The sequence below is a fragment of the Pseudochaenichthys georgianus genome, chromosome 5 (genome assembly GCF_902827115.2).
Source record: "Pseudochaenichthys georgianus chromosome 5, fPseGeo1.2, whole genome shotgun sequence".
NCBI classification, from domain to species: Eukaryota; Metazoa; Chordata; class Actinopteri; order Perciformes; family Channichthyidae; genus Pseudochaenichthys; species Pseudochaenichthys georgianus.
The window spans coordinates 7,311,020-7,330,029 of NC_047507.1; the positions used below are offsets into that span (position 1 = coordinate 7,311,020).

The 19,010-nt window shown below is 45.7% G+C and overlaps 1 protein-coding gene across 4 annotated transcripts in view; it reads right to left on the minus strand.

Moving 5' to 3' along the window:
• The window catches only part of arhgap46a (Rho GTPase activating protein 46a), a 41,862-nt gene that overhangs the window by 19,425 nt on the left and 3,427 nt on the right, over window positions 1-19,010 (minus strand). For 3 of the 4 annotated variants that reach the window (XM_034082497.2, XM_034082495.2, XM_034082496.2), the window contains exon 2: window positions 7,551-8,435. In XM_034082497.2, the coding sequence (XP_033938388.1) occupies window positions 7,551-8,435 (885 nt within the window). Of the gene's footprint in view, window positions 1-7,550; window positions 8,436-18,371; window positions 18,500-19,010 lie in introns of those variants that run through there. The other variant, XM_034082498.2, reaches the window with a different exon arrangement.

Genomic DNA, 19,010 nt, shown 5'->3' on the forward strand with positions numbered 1-19,010 from the left:
AGCTCAAGGTGGGGATTCTGCAATTCATCACAGGAGGTTTATCGAGACGTGATCATTATCTCCGGGAGCACGAGAACATCTTAACATTCGTCTAAATCTCTCGCCGTTGGCAAAAGAGATCATCTCCATCTCAACAGGTTTTTTTCTCCGAGCACATGTGATTAGACACACACCGCACATGTGAACACACGCCTATCCTACATCCACAAACCTCTTCATTCAGAGGCTGGAGCGAGCGTGGGAGAACAAGATAAAGAAATGTTAATTCAAATGAAGTTAGACGAACTGGGTGATCTGATCGTCCTCTCGGCAGCAAATCAACTTAAAGGTCAGCGAATTTCAATTAGACTCACGTTCACAAGCTCAGTACCAGATACCTCAGTCTCAGGCCGTGGTCAGCTCGTCTCAAGAGCCAACTAATTATACTATGGGGACTCTGCCGCCAGCAGATGTTCTGTCTCTTCTTACTTTCCTGCCTGGAATAACGGTTGTTGGAAAAGCCATCAGCTGAGTCACTTCGGCGGAGAGGGATATGGATTTGAAAGCTCTTACATATACCTTCTGGGAATAGTTGGGTCTGAAAAACAGGGTTATTATTAACATCGGCTTCACAGGAAGAGGATATGAGGTCGCACAGGCCAAGCTTCTGCTGCATAAACACCTCGGAGCACAAGCCAATGGGATCACTGCTATCAGCGAGGAGGAAGGAAACGGAGAAGACAAAGAGGATTCGCTGAGGACGTCATATTCACGTTGCCAACGGTCGAAGCCGTTTGTTTTTCTCTCACTTTTGAAACACTTGGAAGTTTAAAATGGTGTTTGAGGCTTGAGGCAGTGTTGGGAGCACCATAGTGTCTGTGAGGCACCCCTAGAGAGCCAGAGCTATTACAGAGACCCCACATTCCCCCAAGCAGCGAGTAATAACTCTGACGGAAGAGACACCGAACAGAACCAGGCCAGCTGTCCTGTAGCAGCTGAACTGACGCACCTCTCTGCTCTGAGCCACGATGTCTACCAGTCGTGCATGTCTGTGGCTCCGTAGAGGAGTGCTGGGCCAGAGGACAGCCACCAGGATCACTGAGAGGGGACAGGATGAGGCCAAACCCAGAGAGATTCCAGAGAGACCCGCCTCTGGAATCTGAAACTGAACCTCTTTCCGTCAGCGCCCATCAAAGCACTGTCTTTGAATGACATGATTAAACTGCCTCACAGAGACAAAGGCGGCTCCGGTTAGTTTCAGGCTTTAGAGATACGATCAGGGAAAGAAAATGGCAGAAAAACAACATAATTGTTGTTAAAAATAATGGCGTGATAGATTCCCTCTATATGTTATACCTATCAGAGAAGCCAGAGGCAGATTTATTCACTATAAAAAAAATAATCCAAGATATTTTTATACCCATAACTCAATAAAATGGATCTCATAAAGACAGTTGATGTTGTACTAAATGGAGCAGGGGACATTATGGAAATATCCCATGATTTCTCCCTTGTGGGGAAATGTTATGGGATGTATGGGTGAGTGGATAAAAATGTCTACTGCCCAAATCACCCAAGTTATGTCTCTGGGGAAACACTTTAGTGCAGCAGTGGGCAGTGATGTTCCTGAACGCGTTCAATGAACGATCGTTCATGAACGCGTTCATATTTTGGGCGAACGTGAACTGAACGTACTGTATTTCCACTAGATGAACGTAATTGAGAACACGTTCATTCTCAGCGCTATATAACGGCGTTCAAAAGTGCGTTCATTCTCAGCACTGTATTATAACGGCGTTCAAAAGTGTGCCAGATTTCATATGCCTTTCAGCCGAAAACCCAGTTAAAACACACCGTAAACAGGCTTCAAAATAATGCGGAAAACCACCCAATCTGGCAACAGCAAGCTGCCTGTGACGCGTACGCGCCTGTCACCCCTGGCTGTCGCACTAAAATATAAATATACTAAATATATCAGACTCCTCACAACAAACAATGTGGAACCGCGGAACCGGCGAGCATTGAATGAATGAATGAATTAGTATGGACGAAGCCGAGAGCAGCAGCAGCACTCTCAGAGTGAGACTCTACGGCGTCGGCGTATGAGCATTTAAAAGAGTTTTACGTTAAAGTCAGTACTGACTCAGGCGGAAAAAATCAAACGTTTGCCTGTAAACTGTGTCCGCCCGGTTTGAAAAAGCAAGTCCGTACATCGACGACGTCGACAACAAACCTTAAACGGCACATTGAGAATAAGCACACGACTAGCCTTTCACGGTATGTGCCAGTAGCGAATAAAAAAGAGAGCCAAAACAGATCCACTACCACCCAAATGGGCAAATCCCATTAACATCGTACAGGAGACAAATAATAGCTCGCAGCAACTTATTGAAAAAATAACTATAAATTAGTTCATTTTTGAAACCATGAACTTTAGTTCAACATTTTGAATTATGAACTATGAACTGAACTAGTTCATTTTAAAATGTGTGAACTGTGAACTGAACTAGTTCATGTAGAAAGTGAACTTTCCCAACACTGGCAGTGGGATGGTTTAAGATAGAGGACTGGTCATCGCACTGAACATGTGATTAATATCAGATTGTCACGGTGGGGTGAAATAATATATAATTTATCAAAGCAGGTCCCTCCTGACGCTAACAATAATACAAATAAATGAACCGCTAAAATGCGTCGCCAAATATACCCCACTTTGTTATATACGCCCAAGTAAGTATATACGTAGAAAACACTAACGTCAGAACCGACCTGGAAGTCTTTCTGAGGTACAGTACATCTGTAATTGTCGCCATCTACGAATGTACATTACATTTTTGTAACCAAATGACCGCCTTTATCAATTTCAATTTCAATCCATCTATTTATTTAAAAACATTTAATAAAATTGTAATTGATATATTTCATGGTAACCCCGTAATCCACCCTGATGAATAAAACGGTTACCGTGAGCTGCTGCCGTCATGGCCGGATGCCTCAGGTCAGTTCACATGTGGTTTCATTGGTTCTCCATGAAAACACTGGAGATATGTTACCGTACCGCAGCGCCATATGGAAGTTAACCGTAAAAGCAGCGTTTCAAGGATTTCTAAAATAAAACAAGAGGTTTGTGGACACACTGCTTCAGTGAGACGCATAAACCTCTAGCTCTGTAATCTAGTCCTTGAGAATACTATAAACTTTGAATGGAAAAGACAGAAAGGAATGTGGCGAGAAGCGGCACAGAGAGGTAAAACAAAATAAGGACATTGTCGCTGTTAACCAGACCAAAGCACTTGGGCACAACACCGGATCAGAAGTTCAAAGTGCAACTTTTCTGAAGAAAATAGGCAGACTTAAAACATCATCTGGATCGAGCTGAAAACGAGCTTACCACACCGGGAGTGTCGAGATGAAACATGTCTTTCCAGTATGTGTAAAAGGCTTCGTGGCTACGTCCTCAGAGTGGCACAGAGATGAAAGCATGAGGCTTGTGCTCTCGCGGTAAACATGCAGACAATGTGTGGCTCATTAAAAGCTTTATAGCCTATCTGCCCCATAAGACGGCCCCTTTGTTTCCTAAATAAACCCGCTCACGGTGATTTCTCTTACATGACTCATCGCCAGCATGCAGAATAAGCAGAAGCATGTTTTGATATACTTTTGCTTTCATGCACATTTTCAAAAGTCACCTAAAAATTCCCCGACAAAGAAAATGAAACAGAAATTAAAATTATACGTTTACCAATCTGTTTTTAGTTGGTTAAGAGATCAATTCATATTTGGGGAGATTTAAAACAATAGCTTTGCCATTAGTTTCCCTAAAGTCTGTCTAACGTTAAAACCAACATTCCCTGAACTAAACTTGGTGCACATTTAACCCCTCTTTAATGTAGAAGCTTACTCTATGTTGGTACAATAACAAAAACAAAACAACTCGGACAGATTAGAGGTTTAAGGCGCTGAAGCATCCAAATATTTTTCAATCTTTTTAAAGGATTTTAAAGCTAGTCAGCAATCAGGAAAAGTGTGTAATGTCAGCGTGTCTGCCGTAGATTAAATGCCGGTGCACCTCTATATCATTACACGGCTGAATGAGAGGGAACATGCAAGTGATTTGGTGTTCTTCTCCAGTCAGTAGACTTCCTGCTTATATAGAAAAAGCTCTCGGCTCACCCCGGTGGTACAACTGGATTTAAGTGACAGCCTTTGTTCCTTTTAGTGGCCCATTATACCTCAGGTCAGCCCATAAGACAAAGGAGGTCTGTGACCCTAAAGTGAACCACCTCGGGTCGCTTCTGGGTCGTCTTACACACCATGCTGTCATGTGTCCTCCGCAGACTTTTAGCATCCACTCAGCAGATCTCCTGTAACTAAAAAGCTCGTTGAAGGGGAGCCCACACAGGGTGAAGACGGGCACACCGTCTAAACTCCCATACAGATGTTATCCGTTTGATGACATACACCCACACGCATTGAGTGGTGGGTGAAATTCAATACAAATGTTATGCGCTAGATGATGTGTAACACCTGTAGGTCTTCAATCGTGGAGAGAGATCAGTGTGTTTTGGTTTCCTGTGCCCGTAACCACGTGTTTTGCCCTGGAGACCAAGGTATTTCCCTGATGAGCTCCACAGGCTCAAGTACCCAGAAATTCCCAGGAAACGTGATAAGGCTGGGCCAATGAGTAACAGACTTGGCCCTTGAGTCAACACATACGTGTGCTACTAAAGGCATGAATATAGACAAAGATACGAGCTCCACAAAGACAGGGAGAGGGAAAGGAAGCCGCACCAACCAACCAGAGCTTAGAATAACACACGGGGTGTGTTGTGAGAACACTTTGGAAACTCTTCTATCTGTTATGAACAGATCTATTAATAGCTCGGAACAAAAGGAAACGGTTGTTGGAAGAACTGGGATTGTCCCATCTCCACAAAGAACAGCATTGTTTTTCAAACGGTCACAAGTCAATCAAATTCAACCCGCTACAATTCCGAATAGAAAAGAAACGGGAAGAAAAAAGGAACATGTGACGAGATGCCCAAAATAGACGAGACGTTCAGACCAAAACATGAAAAACCCCTTACTCTTTGGAACTAAGAAAAGTTATGAACGGAAGCAATGTGAGCATAACAAAGGAAGAAGATAGGCCCTAAAACTCCTCTGTATTGGGAAACCACTGTGACCACGGCAACCCTTATTTAAACTGCCCTTACCCATTGGTTCTTGTCATTATTAATCAGGCAGGGCCACAACTGAAGACAAGCATGTCTCAAAGTTTGTTTTCATCCACTTTGAGCTGTCGCATTCCACCGTCTCTGTGCATTTTGTAATGGTATCCAATGACCTGCTAAAAATGGAGGCTGGTGAGCATGTGAAGAGCCATATGGCTAAGTAGGGTGACCAACCTCTACGGATAAATACTCCTCTGCTTTACTCTGAGGAACACAGCTGGCTATTGTTTAAGGGAAGGCAGAAAAAGAGAGGTTGAATCATTGGGGACAAGTGGAGACTTTTAACACCCCCCATGGGCATCAGCAATGCAAGATGCTACCTCCAGTTGTGTCATTCAACAGCCGTGGACGAACGATTAGTTCCCCCTCCACTTTTACGTTATTTCAAAGGATCAGAGGGTCAGCGGAGAGACCTCCCGAGAGCCATGGTGATGTACAAGAAGAGCCGGAGCACAGTCTATGAGAACCAGCAGGCTCTGCCTTGTTTACAGGCGGCTGAAATGTGGCGGTTGTGCTCGCTATTAACCACAGACAACACTCTCTCACATGCCTCTCATGCATGCACATCTAAGCTCCCACCCATTCGGGGCGTAACCAGTCTTTGATCGCCTGGGGCCTATATTTGTTTGAGGAAAATGAAATAGGCGTTGGAGCACAGCAGGGTGGTTGTGAGCGTACAGAAGGACACTAAGACGGCCTTGGTGGCACGCTGCCAGGGGAACACAAGTGGCATGTGGGGAGTCTTGCTTGGAGGGACGAGACGGTGGTTTGGACGGGTCCACGACCATCAGGGCTCTCGACTAACTTCTTTTCCCCATCCTCCCGGAACCGTCCCGGAAGACAATCTAAGCCGTCCCGAAATTAATGTGGACCGTCCCGAATTTAAAATGTTAGTTTTTCTACATTATAATTAGTTAAAATCATTCAAAGTGACCTTTAACATAAATAAAACATCATACAAATCATTAGATGATAATTATATTTAAACAAACACACAAACGAGAAAATTACTCTAATTTTGAATCCAATCAAGTCCCATCCAATTAACTAAACAATCCAACACTGTGTCCTGAAGACAGAACCCAGAGTGACCACTAACCAGGATGACAGTCTGTCGTCAGGAGACCTTTACAAACGGCCCGCCCCCTCGCACACAGATGGGAGAGAGAGATCTCGTCTGGATTGGAAAGCTCGAAAATACATCATAGACGCATGTTGTAGTCTTATTGCATATTAGAAACGGAGTCGGTGAAACTAAAACTGCGATATAATGTGTATGTAGCAATAATACATATGACGTATATTTTAAATGTCTCCAGTACCGATAAAAAGTCCGATAACATCGGAGCTTAATGTTACCACTGTTTAATAATTCCGGCCCGGGGCTCGGTACCCATCCCTACATGGGGAGAGGCGCAGCATATTGCTAAGGACTAAATACGACGGAGGGTTCTCATCTCAGCCTTATCACCCATAGGGGATGAAGAGGAGTAAGTAAATAAAGAGGCCGGCGCTCCAGGGTCTGGTTCTGCTGTGCGTTTTTGTGATGTAACGGTAAAACATTTCAGAATTCCTCCACGGGATGCCATTGTACATCACTCAACCCGCGAAATACACACACTCAGTACATAGCTAGACCCACGAATTTGCGGGCACAGCTGTAGCTACATGTGTGTGTATTTCGCGGTTTTCTAAATGTGTTGTGCGTGTGTGTTTATGTTGACAAGGAGGTTTAATAACTGTGTGCTACACAAAACGTGCAGTCGGTTTCATTTCCATCGCAGTTTGTAGTTAGCAGGGTATTTTTATTTTAACTCTCGTCCCAAAATTATTTTTTATCCCCCCCGACACTATTTTTTCCGGCCCCGGGACGACGGGACGTCCTTAAGCTCCAGCCCTGGCCACGACTCCGAGCACATGATGGTGCCTCTGAATGACTTACTGTTTGGGGCCGTTCTGCCCCACTAACCCTAGTGTGAGGGGGGGGGTCATGCTCTGTAATATAACTGACCCGTTCTCCCCATTTGGTAGCGATTTGCTGAAATGGCTTCGCACGCTCCACAGGCAGCCGTATGGAAACAGGGGACATATGGAATGTTCAGATAAGTGAGAAGGAAAATAAAAAAGGCACTTTGAGTTCAGCCTGAGCGGTCAAAAGTCAAAATAATCCTGCGAGTTCTCATAGCAGGAGCATTTGAAAGTCATTACAGCTCACTATGCCACATGCTGCGATGACTATCACATTTCCTGACTTCTCTCCTGGTAATTCGATCCACTAACGATTAAGTACAGTTCCAGACTTACTGTAGGGGCTCCCGCACGTTGGGTCAGACTTACCTCTGGGGGTCTTTGCTGCCGTCTGTGCTGTGTTCGCTGCTGCTTCCGTCTCCCTGGTGTCTCGTGTCCTCGGCCGGGTCCAGCTCGGGGGTGTCGGCCTCCTCTTTGGTGTCCGAAGCTCTGGGGACGGGGCTGTCTCCATCCTGCTCCGGTAGAGGGGTGAAGCGGCCCTGGCTCCCTACGCTGCTGATGCTGCCCGTGGTTCCATGGAGGTTCCTCTCCACGCTGCTGATGCTGCCCGTGGTTCCATGGTGGTTCCTCTCCACGCTGCTGATGCTCCCCGTGGTTCCATGGTGGTTCCTCTCCACGCTGCTGATGCTGCCCGTGGTTCCATGGTGGTTCCTCTCCACGCTGCTGATGCTCCCCGTGGTTCCATGGAGGTTCCTCTCTACGCTGCTGATGCTCCCCGTGGTTCCATGGTGGTTCCTCTCCACGCTGCTGATGCTCCCCGTGGTTCCATGGAGGTTCCTGTCCACGCTGCTGATGCTCCCCATGGTTCCATGGAGGTTCCTCTCCACGCTGCTGATGCTCCCCGTGGTTCCATGGAGGTTCCTGTCCACGCTGCTGATGCTCCCCGTGGTTCCATGGAGGTTCTTGTCCACGCTGCCTCCGGCCCGCTTGGCCTCGCTGCACCGCCTCATGGCCTGGAGCTGGGAGAGCGGCACTATATCAGCGCCCTGGGGTCGATGCCAGACTGTGCGCCGCCCGGTGGAGTTATAATAGTAGAAGCGGCCACTGTGGTGGTCGAACAGCTCCCACCACTGGTTACCGTCTGCCTGCCGGACAGGAACACCTGGCGGGACTTCCCAGCCGCACTCCCCGCTGGTCAAGTTCACATACATACGCTCACGGGAGCGTGGCTCCAGGATCTCCACCCAATCAGCACTGAAAGAAAAAAACATTCAGTATCAGAATCAGAGTTGCTTTATTATTCCCACAGCGGGGAAATTGAAATCGTTACTGCATAAGTGGCATAGCAGGTAAAAAAGGCAAGCAATAATAAAAAAGAAAACACATTAGTAATACAAATAAAGACAAATAAGTACACAACCATGGCTAAAGAATTAGTAGCAGCAGTTTAAAATATCTATCTATAAGTGTCATAAATAACATAAAAAGTATTGAGATTAGGGCTGCACGATTAATCGATTTGAAATCACGATTTTAAATGATGCGATTATCAAATCGCAAAAAGCCTGCGATTTAAAAATAAAAATAAAAATTCTTCCCCTTGTGTTAACCAATCAGAAGTGGCCCATGATAGAAGGTGATGGACAGATTGATCCAATCACCTGCCAAGTGCTTTTGAAAGTGCCTGCCCTTTCCAAATGGCTTCCAATGGAGCTTTAGATGCTTTGGTGAAACAAACCGTCTGAGTCCGGTCAGCAACGCTCCATCACATGTTTCTATCACAGGGTGAATCTGAAACTGAAGCTTGACTTTACTGCTGCAGGTCTCCCTTGAAAAAGAGATAATTGATCTCAATGGGATTTTACCTGGATAAATAAAGGTTTTGAATTGAATTGAATAAAGTAACCCAACGGAAGTTTCATGTAAGTTTAGTTCTTTCACTCGTAGCTCGGGCTGCGGGGTGCTAGAGGCGGGAGCACGTTGATACGACCTTCCTAGCCGGAGATATGGCCGCATTTTACAATAAACTTCCGTTGGGTCGCTTAAAAACAAATATCGCAAATCGAATCGCAATATTTGTCAGAAAAATCGCAATTACATTTTTCCCCAAAATGGTGCAGCCCTAATTGAGATCTGAATAAAATGCTGATTACCACCAACACGATAAGATGATGCACTCGAGGCCACGGTCACGCCTCAGTACTAATCAACCCAACGACCAGTAAACAACTCACACTGTTAAACAGACTGAGCGGCCCAAAAAGGCACACTCGCCATATGGAGAGAGTGTCAATGCTTGTAACCCCTACATGCATCCATCTGTGTGTGTGTGTGTGTGTGTGTTAGCAATGATGTCATCTCTTTGGTAGGCAATGGAGCAGCAGGAGTGGTGTGTGTGTGTGTGTTTCCTTAGTAAGGGGACAGGTGGACGTGCTCAGTGAGACATCAGGCACTGAGCAGGGCCCAAAGAGAGCCATACGCTCCGAGTGCTACCAACACAAATACCACAGCGCTTAGCTACAATCACTGAGAGGCAACAGCCAGCTCAGCACAATACTCACAGACAACAAAGAAGACACAGCAGAGGGGTGGTGCAAAAATAGAATTAGAGGCAGGGAGAGAAATAGAAAAAGACAACCCACATTGCAGCAAAAGGCAAGAGCAATGGGGACAACCGATTACACGCAACGAGACCATGAACTGAATCTCTGAGAAATGATAGGACACTATCTGAAACAAAGTGTGTGGCATATTGCAGTGGAAGGATGTCATCCCATATGCAGGTATGTGCTGGAGCTAGGGGTGGGCGATATTGAAAAATATGTTATCACGATATTTTCAGGCAGTATCACGATAGACGATATTTTTTCATGTCGGTTATTATGGTTACTTTTCAAGTTACTTAACAGAACAAGCACCTACAAGGTAACAGAAACTAAAACAAAAAGGAGTAACAGACCAACATAGCATTTCAAGCTGGTTTTATTTCAGAAATGAATCCCTGAATGAACAAGTGAGCAGTGAACATCAATAAACATGAAAAGGATGGTAAAACATAACTAAGTAAAACATCAATGAGGAAAAGTCAGTGCCAAATAATTAAAATGTAAACTTTAGAGTAGACTTGAAGTGTAATAAAAGACTTTAGCATAACTGAAGGGAAAAACATAAAACGCCACCGCGTCAGTTATGTCTTTCCACCGTTTGCTAGTCTTTTCATCAGGAGCCCCTTTATGAAATGCCTGCCCTATGGTTGCTCGCTGCAAAGAAAGGGGGCGGGGACTTTGGGAGCGTGTCAAACAACTCGGACTGAACGAAAGCAGAGGTGCGCTGACATTGTGAAATCGATCGGGCTTGATATATGGTGAAATTAAAATCAGTAGGTGAGGCTGGGGGAGCGGGAGGGGAAGAGGCTCTCCGTCCGCTGTCATAAGCCGCGTTCACACTGCGGTACTTTTCCCACAAAGGTTCATGCGAACTTAGTTCATGATCGCGTTCACACCAAAAAGAGCCGGTACTAAAAGTAGTTCATGCAAACCTTTTTACCCGCTCGAAAGTCCCTGCTAGAGAGCAGGGACTTTCGAGCGGCTCTTTTGTGAGAAAAGAGCTATATTCCTGATTGGCTGGCGGATTGCAAACCACGCCCCGTAAAACTCCCAAAAAGTTTTGTGAAGCCGCCATTTTATTATCCTCGCATTAGCATTATTAGCATTAGCCCAGCGCAGAAACGCAGAGAGACTAACTTATGGCAGCACAAAATAAAACATGGGAGCGGTGGAGATGAGGAGGTGTCGGCGCTCTGGCGATTTACTCGGAAGGCTTCAGTAGAAGCTGCTGGGACTCCCAGCAGCTTCTACTGAAGCCTTCCCCAACTCCGGGGACTTCCGGCCGGGGACTTTGGGCGGCAGTATACGCCGTGAAGTGGGTTGCGGCCTGCCAGTAAACCCAAAGCAGAAGAAGAAGAAGTGACGTCAGCGGCTTCATTTGCCTAATCCACCCCCAGGGACTTGTTCTGGTGTGAACGCGATCTGTACTCAGTTCGTCAGGACTAAAGAGTTCGCATGAACCTTTGTGGGAAAAGTACCGCAGTGTGAACGCGGCTATAGCCCCCTGCGCCGCGCACGGAGAGCCTCTTCCCCTCCCGCTATTTTTTTTTTTCAAAAAAAAAATTCACTTATTTTTTTAATTTTTTTTTATCACGATAGGACGATATCTCTGAAAAAGCATATCGTGGAGACTTAATATCGTCACGACGATATATATCGTCATATCACCCACCCCTAGCTGGAGCCACCTACATCAGGGTCAATACATATGTGTGACAAATGATTGAGGTCTGCAGTTTGCTGGTGCTTGATATCCAGGTCATGCTACTTCCTAAGTGGGCTCCATTATGTCTCCTTTGATCTAGTTCCTTAATGCGGGCCTTAACTGTGCCAGGAAAATCCACGTGGGAACAGGAACACTGCAAACAGCCAGCAAGTGTCCTTTCCCCAGACTCGCACACGGGAGAAAGGACTCAAAAATATCCAATTAATCTCAACGCTCCCTTTTCATAATGACTACTTGGAGTTAGATCATGTGTCTTCTCCAGTATCCCACCCCATGCCAGCCTACAATGTGTGGTAGAAAAATGCCAGTGTTGAGGAATTCGAGTCACAACAATCCGCCACAGGTTTGGAAGCCTTCGCAGCTTTCTCAGGACAGAGAAGCTTTTCTTCTCACCGTGACTGACGGATGTTTGTGACAGTGAGTCTGCTGTCAGGGCTACCTCTGATGATCCAAAGGGGCTTGAAGCTTAGCGTGGATAAGAGAGCCGACAGTGTCCATCACATGACCGCCATTCGTTCCTCATGTGCCTGCCAATTCAACCCCGTGTGCGGCCCCGGCCTCTGAGATAGGCACAGAGGAGCTTGGTGCCGCACAGGTCTTCCAGGGTTACGATGTTGACCACAACTCACTGGGAACAACAGCTGCTCTCCGTTTTAACGGCAAAGCTTTGACGAACTACCCGTTCACTATGTATAAAGTATATCAACCTGCACGTCTTTTATGTGCCGACAGGCCCTCTGTGGGTCAATGTAACAGCCAGGTAAACATGGGGAGGAAGCGTTTCACATACTGTCTTCCCATGTATGCTGGGAGCCATCTGGTCCAATCCCTCACAGCAGGCCAGCAACCCTGACCTTTCCAATTGAAGACTGTGTTTTGAACCCAACAAGGTTTAAGGTTAGACGAAAGGGGTAAATTAAGGAGGGGAAAAGTGGAAAGAAATGTATGCATGTGTTTGAGTGGAGGGGGTTGGGTTCAATGCAGCATAATGGTGTTTACAGTCTGAGCCCCACAATGAGGCCTACTATCAGAAGACGACTTACAGACTGATTAGATTCACAACACTTCATGCGAGCCTAGCAAAGAATGGGGCATTCATAGCGGAGGACAAACAGTCAATACCACCCCACACATACCGGCGCGGCATCCTCTTAATGCCCCGGCCCTCCCAAAGAGGCCTTACAACTCGGAGAAACGATATCTCCATGCTGCATTCCTTGTTATTCAGGCCTGCGTGTGTCATCACTCTCAACTTGAACCGATCCCTCATGAACATGCGGTGAGGGAAAGTGGAGACCGTCTGTCCCTTTCTGTGAAACCTGCACAGGATGAAACATGCTGAACCATGTCCCGAACACCCCGACAGGAAACCATGCTTTGAGGGTCAATTGTCGGGGCCACGGCTGACGAGCTTAGCAGCACGGGGTGTAGTGGTTGCATAAGGGCTGTTCCCTCTAGGTAAATAAACCGCATTCAGAGCTGAGAGCGAGCCTGCTGGGCTCTGTTGACACGGCCAGATAAGCAGGAAGAAGGACCCGTGGCCAGGTGCGGACATTCCTGGTACATCCCTTTTGGGAATATTCAAACTTTCATGGGTTTGTCTAGTACAAAAGGGACTTGTGCGGGTCGAGGATCTAACTGGACGAGGTTGGACACGTTAAAATAACAACAGAAACAGAATAACCCCTTAGTTTAAAAAAATAAGGTAGCCAGAAAACAGCATTCCACTTGCTTTGAATTGCTAGGATATATCTTAAAGTCCATGCACATAACTTCAGCCTACACAGCTTGAGTTGATTCCCTGACTCAAGAGGCAGACATGAAAGCATAGTGCAGGACGGGGCAGTCTTCCTCGTGCTGCAAATGTTCATAAATGGTTTGGAATGCACTCTGCACCAGCTCAGCGATGTTGCACTGCAACAGAAATGTTTTATATTGAACTAAAATTAACTTGTTACACACACACACGGCCCTTTGACTGAACGACACGGCACCTGATGTACCTCTGGGGAAACTCAATCTAATTGAAGCAGACGTGTATGTCAGAGACCTGTGGTGGGGGTGTGCGTGGTGGGGGTGTGCGTGTTGGGGGTGTGCGTGGTCCTACACCAGTACTATTTCTTAGCATAGTAGGATCTTACAGATTGTATTAGACACACTATTAATTCTAGTAACTTTTAGTTCGTTCTCTCTCTCTCTCTTCTCTCTCTCTATTCTCTCTCTCTCCTCTCTCTATTCTCTCTCTCTCTTCTCTCTCTCTCTCCTCTCTCTCTATTCTCTCTCTATCCTCTCTCTCTCCTCTCTCTCTATCCTCTCTCTATTCTCTCTCTCTCCTCTCTCTCTCCCTCTCTCTCCCTCTTCTCTCTTATTTATTTATTTGGGTCAAGGAGATGCTATGTTTATTCCAAAGCGACTAAAAATACAGCTTGTAAAAAAGAAATCTGTCAGGCAGACCGAGCCTGCCACTTAGACCAAGAGGCCCAAACCGAAACATGGACACGCGCAAAGTCAAGCACAACTTCTTAACCATCTTGTTACCCAACGAGCCAAAGGTCTCCTGGAAGAGACGTACATCATCCATCATCTACAATTTGGAGTCAGGCCCAAAGTTAAATAGCACAGAGCGGTTTCCCAGAGCGAGGGAAACAACAGAACACAGCTCGTGGAATCTGCCCCATTGTTCGAAGCCAACGCCAAAGAGGAGATGGCACTTTTCCCAGCAGCGGTAAACAGAGGACTGGACAATACATCCACTGCAAATAGGCCAACGAGCTCCCTGGTGTCATTGTCCAACTATGGATTTCCAACTAACTCAAATACCAATGTGGTTGTTGATGTTGTCCAAAAAAGAAAAAACATTACAGAGTGTAAGAGATTTTCTGTGTAGCATTTCATCAGATAATCGATGCAGCTACATGCCTCAGTGACATTGTGGCATTGCTGATGGACAGATATGACGCCTTGAGAGCCAAATGCATCCATTTGACCAGACACTTGTTAACGTGAGATTATAGACAAACCAGCGAGCCAGCTAAACTCCCATTTACCAACAAGGTAACCTCTAACCATTTCCAACAACACACTATTCTGAGCCTTTGCTTGTGGTCCGAGTTCTCACACAGGGTCTGCCATTCATCTAGGAAACCTTAGCCCTCTGTTCACCCGGCCAAGGTCCACCCTGGCCGGTATATTTACAGACCTGCTCTTTCCTATTTACAGACATAAAACCTCCTTTCTCCTCAGATACTGGCCTTGAAATAAGTACTTGCCGAGAGAAGAGGAATACATTTAGACTCACCTAATCGCACGAGTACAAAACTATTACAAATGTAGCAACAATGAGAAAGTAGTGGTAATGTGCTTCCTCAGGGCAAGCAGAGGCCTGCAGCCCAATATAATAAAAGGAGTGATCTGCCATAAGTAGAAGTCTGTTGAATGATGTATAAACCATGTGCAAAGTCTATTCAGCATGGCTGCTAGGCAACCTGCTTATCTAAATATTGTAAAACAAGAGCAGAGACACAGAGAGAGACTACCGAGCGCTTGGCAGCAGTTCCAGTAGCTGTGACTGACTAAGAGAGCAATCGTAAACCCGGCATGTTGAGTGTCGTGGCGACAGTCCCGCTTTCTGGATGAAGTGGACAGCAGCTCGACGATGCGCAACCTTATCAGCAGGACACGACTGCACTTAAGACAAAGAGAGAAGTTCACTTTACACTTTCTTTTTTAAAAGAACATTTTTGAAGTGGGTTTGTTTGAGGTAGGCTACCTGTCCATCGTCCGTTTATTACCTAGAGTTAACAGTGGACATCAGTAGACGCCTCAAAGAAAGGCCCATCGGAAAAATATGATTTTGTTTTAGTATAAGCTATATAAAGAATATGTGCACCTTGCCAAGAGACAGCCCTTTTCAATAAGACGAGACAATCGTCTTTCCATGTTGAGCCCAGCTGCCTCCATTGACACAAAAGATGTTATAAAATGGTTGGTTTGGATTCATTAAAGTCACACAACCACCAAGCATTCTGCAATGTTAAATCATTGTTTGTTCAATGTGGTCTGGTAGCATTGAAGAAAGCCATCCCTGCTGCTGCTAGCCGAGGAAGAACCTTGCTTTGCCCTCTGCCCATTCTCCCGTCTGTTTCTTCAATCTGGGCACCGACTATAATGAGTAACTCGTACAACCTCACTTCAGAAAATCCAAACAATCCCTTTGAATACTTTAGTCAGAATAATTGGTTGCTGCCGTTTGATTTTCTAAGGATTGATAGGGGGGCTGGCATAGGTCAGGGTCTCAACATGGCATGCAATTCCCAAACCCAATACAACTAAGGGCAACAAAGGACAGGTCAGCTCGGGCTGTCTTTCCATCGCCCGCACTCTTTGTTGATAGTGACAACCTGAATCAGGTTTGATGGAGGTTCATCTAGTCTCCATGTTTGTTTCCTAGAAGCTGAATAAATGTTTCTGTTGCAAACAGAGCCGGGACGAGGTGTTGGTGGATCTTTTCTGTGCAGGATGTATGCGCTGACTCCTAAACTCCGCCGGGGGGGGGGGGGGGGGGGGGGGGAGTGCACATGTTTCAGATGACAGAAAAAAAAGCCCCGCACCTGTCATTCATACATTCTTCGGCTCTTTTGTTTAACACCTCCCATTCCTGTCCTGTCACCAGGGTCAGAGGTCGTAGAACTCATGGTGCAATTGGTCCCCGTGAGAATGTGTGTGGGGTCTTGCATTTAATTTGACAACAAACAAACCTGCATAAAGCCTGCCGAGTCTGTTACAGAGTAATGGACTTCTGAGAGGCAACTTGGCATTTATCCCCTCGTAAAGTTAATACCCCGGGTTAGGATGCTGTGTACTCATCTTGTTCTCTGACTTTAACAGTGGCGTGCTTTGTAAGACAGACACACGGCCACATACTGCCTGATTGTTTACTATTCTGCCTTTTGAGAGAATCTATAAAGTCTTTTGAGTCACTATATTCAATGCATGCTAGTGTTGCTTTGCCTTTCGGACAAAGTTAATCTATCTTCTGCTCAGCGCCTGGAGGATTCAGATGATCGAAAGGGTGTGAGAAGTCATGGAAAAGAAGCTGGGATGATACATGAGCCTTTCAATTGATTTATATGCATTTGCACTTTAAATATAGACATCTTAGTGAACTGCATTAATAAGGACATGAATAGGATTTCAAACCTTTTCTCTCGACTTCACCCCTCCTCCACTTTGCTCTTCCCCCCCCCCAGCCCTCAGCAGCAGTTGTCAGTGTCCATTCCTCACTTCTAGTGTGCTGACATTGGCAAACAAGTTCAGGGGTTGTTTTTCACAGCAAGAAACGTAAGGCACGAAGGAGCCGGACTTAATGACCCAGGAACCAGGGCTGCATGTTGCCAAGGGAAAGAGGAGCGCTAAATCACTTTAAGAACAAACTGCCTGGCAGAGAGAACAAGGCTGGCAAGGATAAAGACGAGCAGAGGGACTCCTGAGCGCACGGGCACCTGGTTTACCTCCACGGCACGGATAAGACGCTAACAAGCTGCTTACTAGATGGGACTATTTTTTTATGGCAGTAGTACCGATCTCAAAAAGCAGTAGGCTAGGCAGACAGTACAGTCCCATGATATGCCAGATAGAAAAGTAAAGTGTTGCACCCCATCAGATTGCTCCCTTTCACACTACCTTCCTGCCAATGTTGAACATGAACAGAGACTATCTGAAAATTATTATTATTATTTTTTTTGGTACTTTGTTATAATTATTAATCTGAGTGAAAAAAATAAAAAAAGAGAATATATATATATATATTATTGTTATATTTTTTTGTTTCTGACATGTTCAATAAATTGACTAAACTAAATGTATGTTAAGTCAAACAGAGTTATTCTCTCCTACAACAAAGACATGTCATTGTCAGTCAATAGTGATTAGCAAACATACCTCCAATTAGCTCTTTCATGTGATACAGCAACACATGAGAATAGCGTGTCTGAGTCATCGGTGATGCACACTCCTAAAACCACAAGAACCAGATGGTCCGGTTTTTTCTAGGCTTATGCCTCAGCGTGTGCCACTGTTGGATGTTTGTTTATTTGTTTAAACATAGGAATAAATAAAAAGTTACGATGTCTGCATAATGCAGCCGATACTGTAATGTCTTCAGCCAGAAGCAATGCATAGGGCTACTTTGACTGATCCACGCAAACACACTGATCTCACTGAGAAGTCTTAACATTTCCCTTTTGCTGCAGGCGCCAACACTTTCTCGTTAGACATGAAAGAGTGGGAATAGAACAAATGGTTACCTAGTTGACAAGAATGTCCTGTGTTGACTCACGGTCATGTGCATTACAAAGCCTCTGAAATGCACCCTATTCTAAAGCCTGTGATGGAACAGAACAATGCAGACTATTGTCAGATCAACAGGCAGACTTCATTCAGCGAGAACTCTCTGTGGTGCTTCCACACAGGGGAGCGCAGCCAATCAGAGGCGCGGCGGGGAGGACTGTATACGAGGTCCGGGGTGACCTCCTTCAACAGCTGCCCTAATCTAGAACTAGAGACAGTTTCCCCTCTCCATTGGCACTGGATTAGACTGGATCGCACAAGGTCGTTCAGCCACCCTTCAGCAAGGACAGTTTTTCCCATGCTTCTTTCCAACTAGCAATTTAACATGGCCCGAGAGAATTAAGTTCCCTGTAGATGCCAAATTGTTCACCCCCGCTGCAACAAACCGATTCTTTACGAGATGTCAGATAATAGGGCCTACCTCAACACCGGTTCCAGCCGAACATTTGAGCGTTGGCAGTCTTGAATGTTACTTCAAATGCCCTCCCTGTAATCCGCCTCCAAACTCACCGCAGAGAAGAAGCGCCCTGTGATTTCTGTATGGAGAGTATTGTCTTGTCCTGCCATTCTCCCTTCTCCCACGAAAGCTGCAGCTTTCAGCAGAAATGCTGGGAACTTCCGGCCCCCTTACTGCTCGGCTGAACAGTCACGGTCTGTCTGAGACACTACTCCAACGACGGGGTCAATAAATGTCTTTTTATAGGGGTAAGCCCGACCAAACAGAAGTCCCTGTCCTTCCTTAAATCCTCCCCTTTCCTTCGCAGAAGAACACATGGGGATTTTTCAGGTCAGATACAACTTTGGACGAGAGTGAACATGTGCAGGGAAAGCTGAGGACGGGATCCGGGTGTTTACCACACATACAGGCCAGCCTTGTCCAGTATACCAGCTGTCGGAGCGGGAACAATGGGGTCACTTATCCAAACAACAGAAATGAATTAACCTATTAGGTTGTAATTGTGCTTAATAACCCTACACATTCATTGTCCAAACATTATCTTGTCAGATCATTCAGGGTCATACTTAAAATTAAGACATGTCTGCCTTTTAAAAATAAACTCTCTGCCATCTGAGTGCGTCCAAAATAACATTTACTATGAGTTTCTGACCTGCTCGCCAACCACCAGCAGCACAGATTTGTAACTTCAT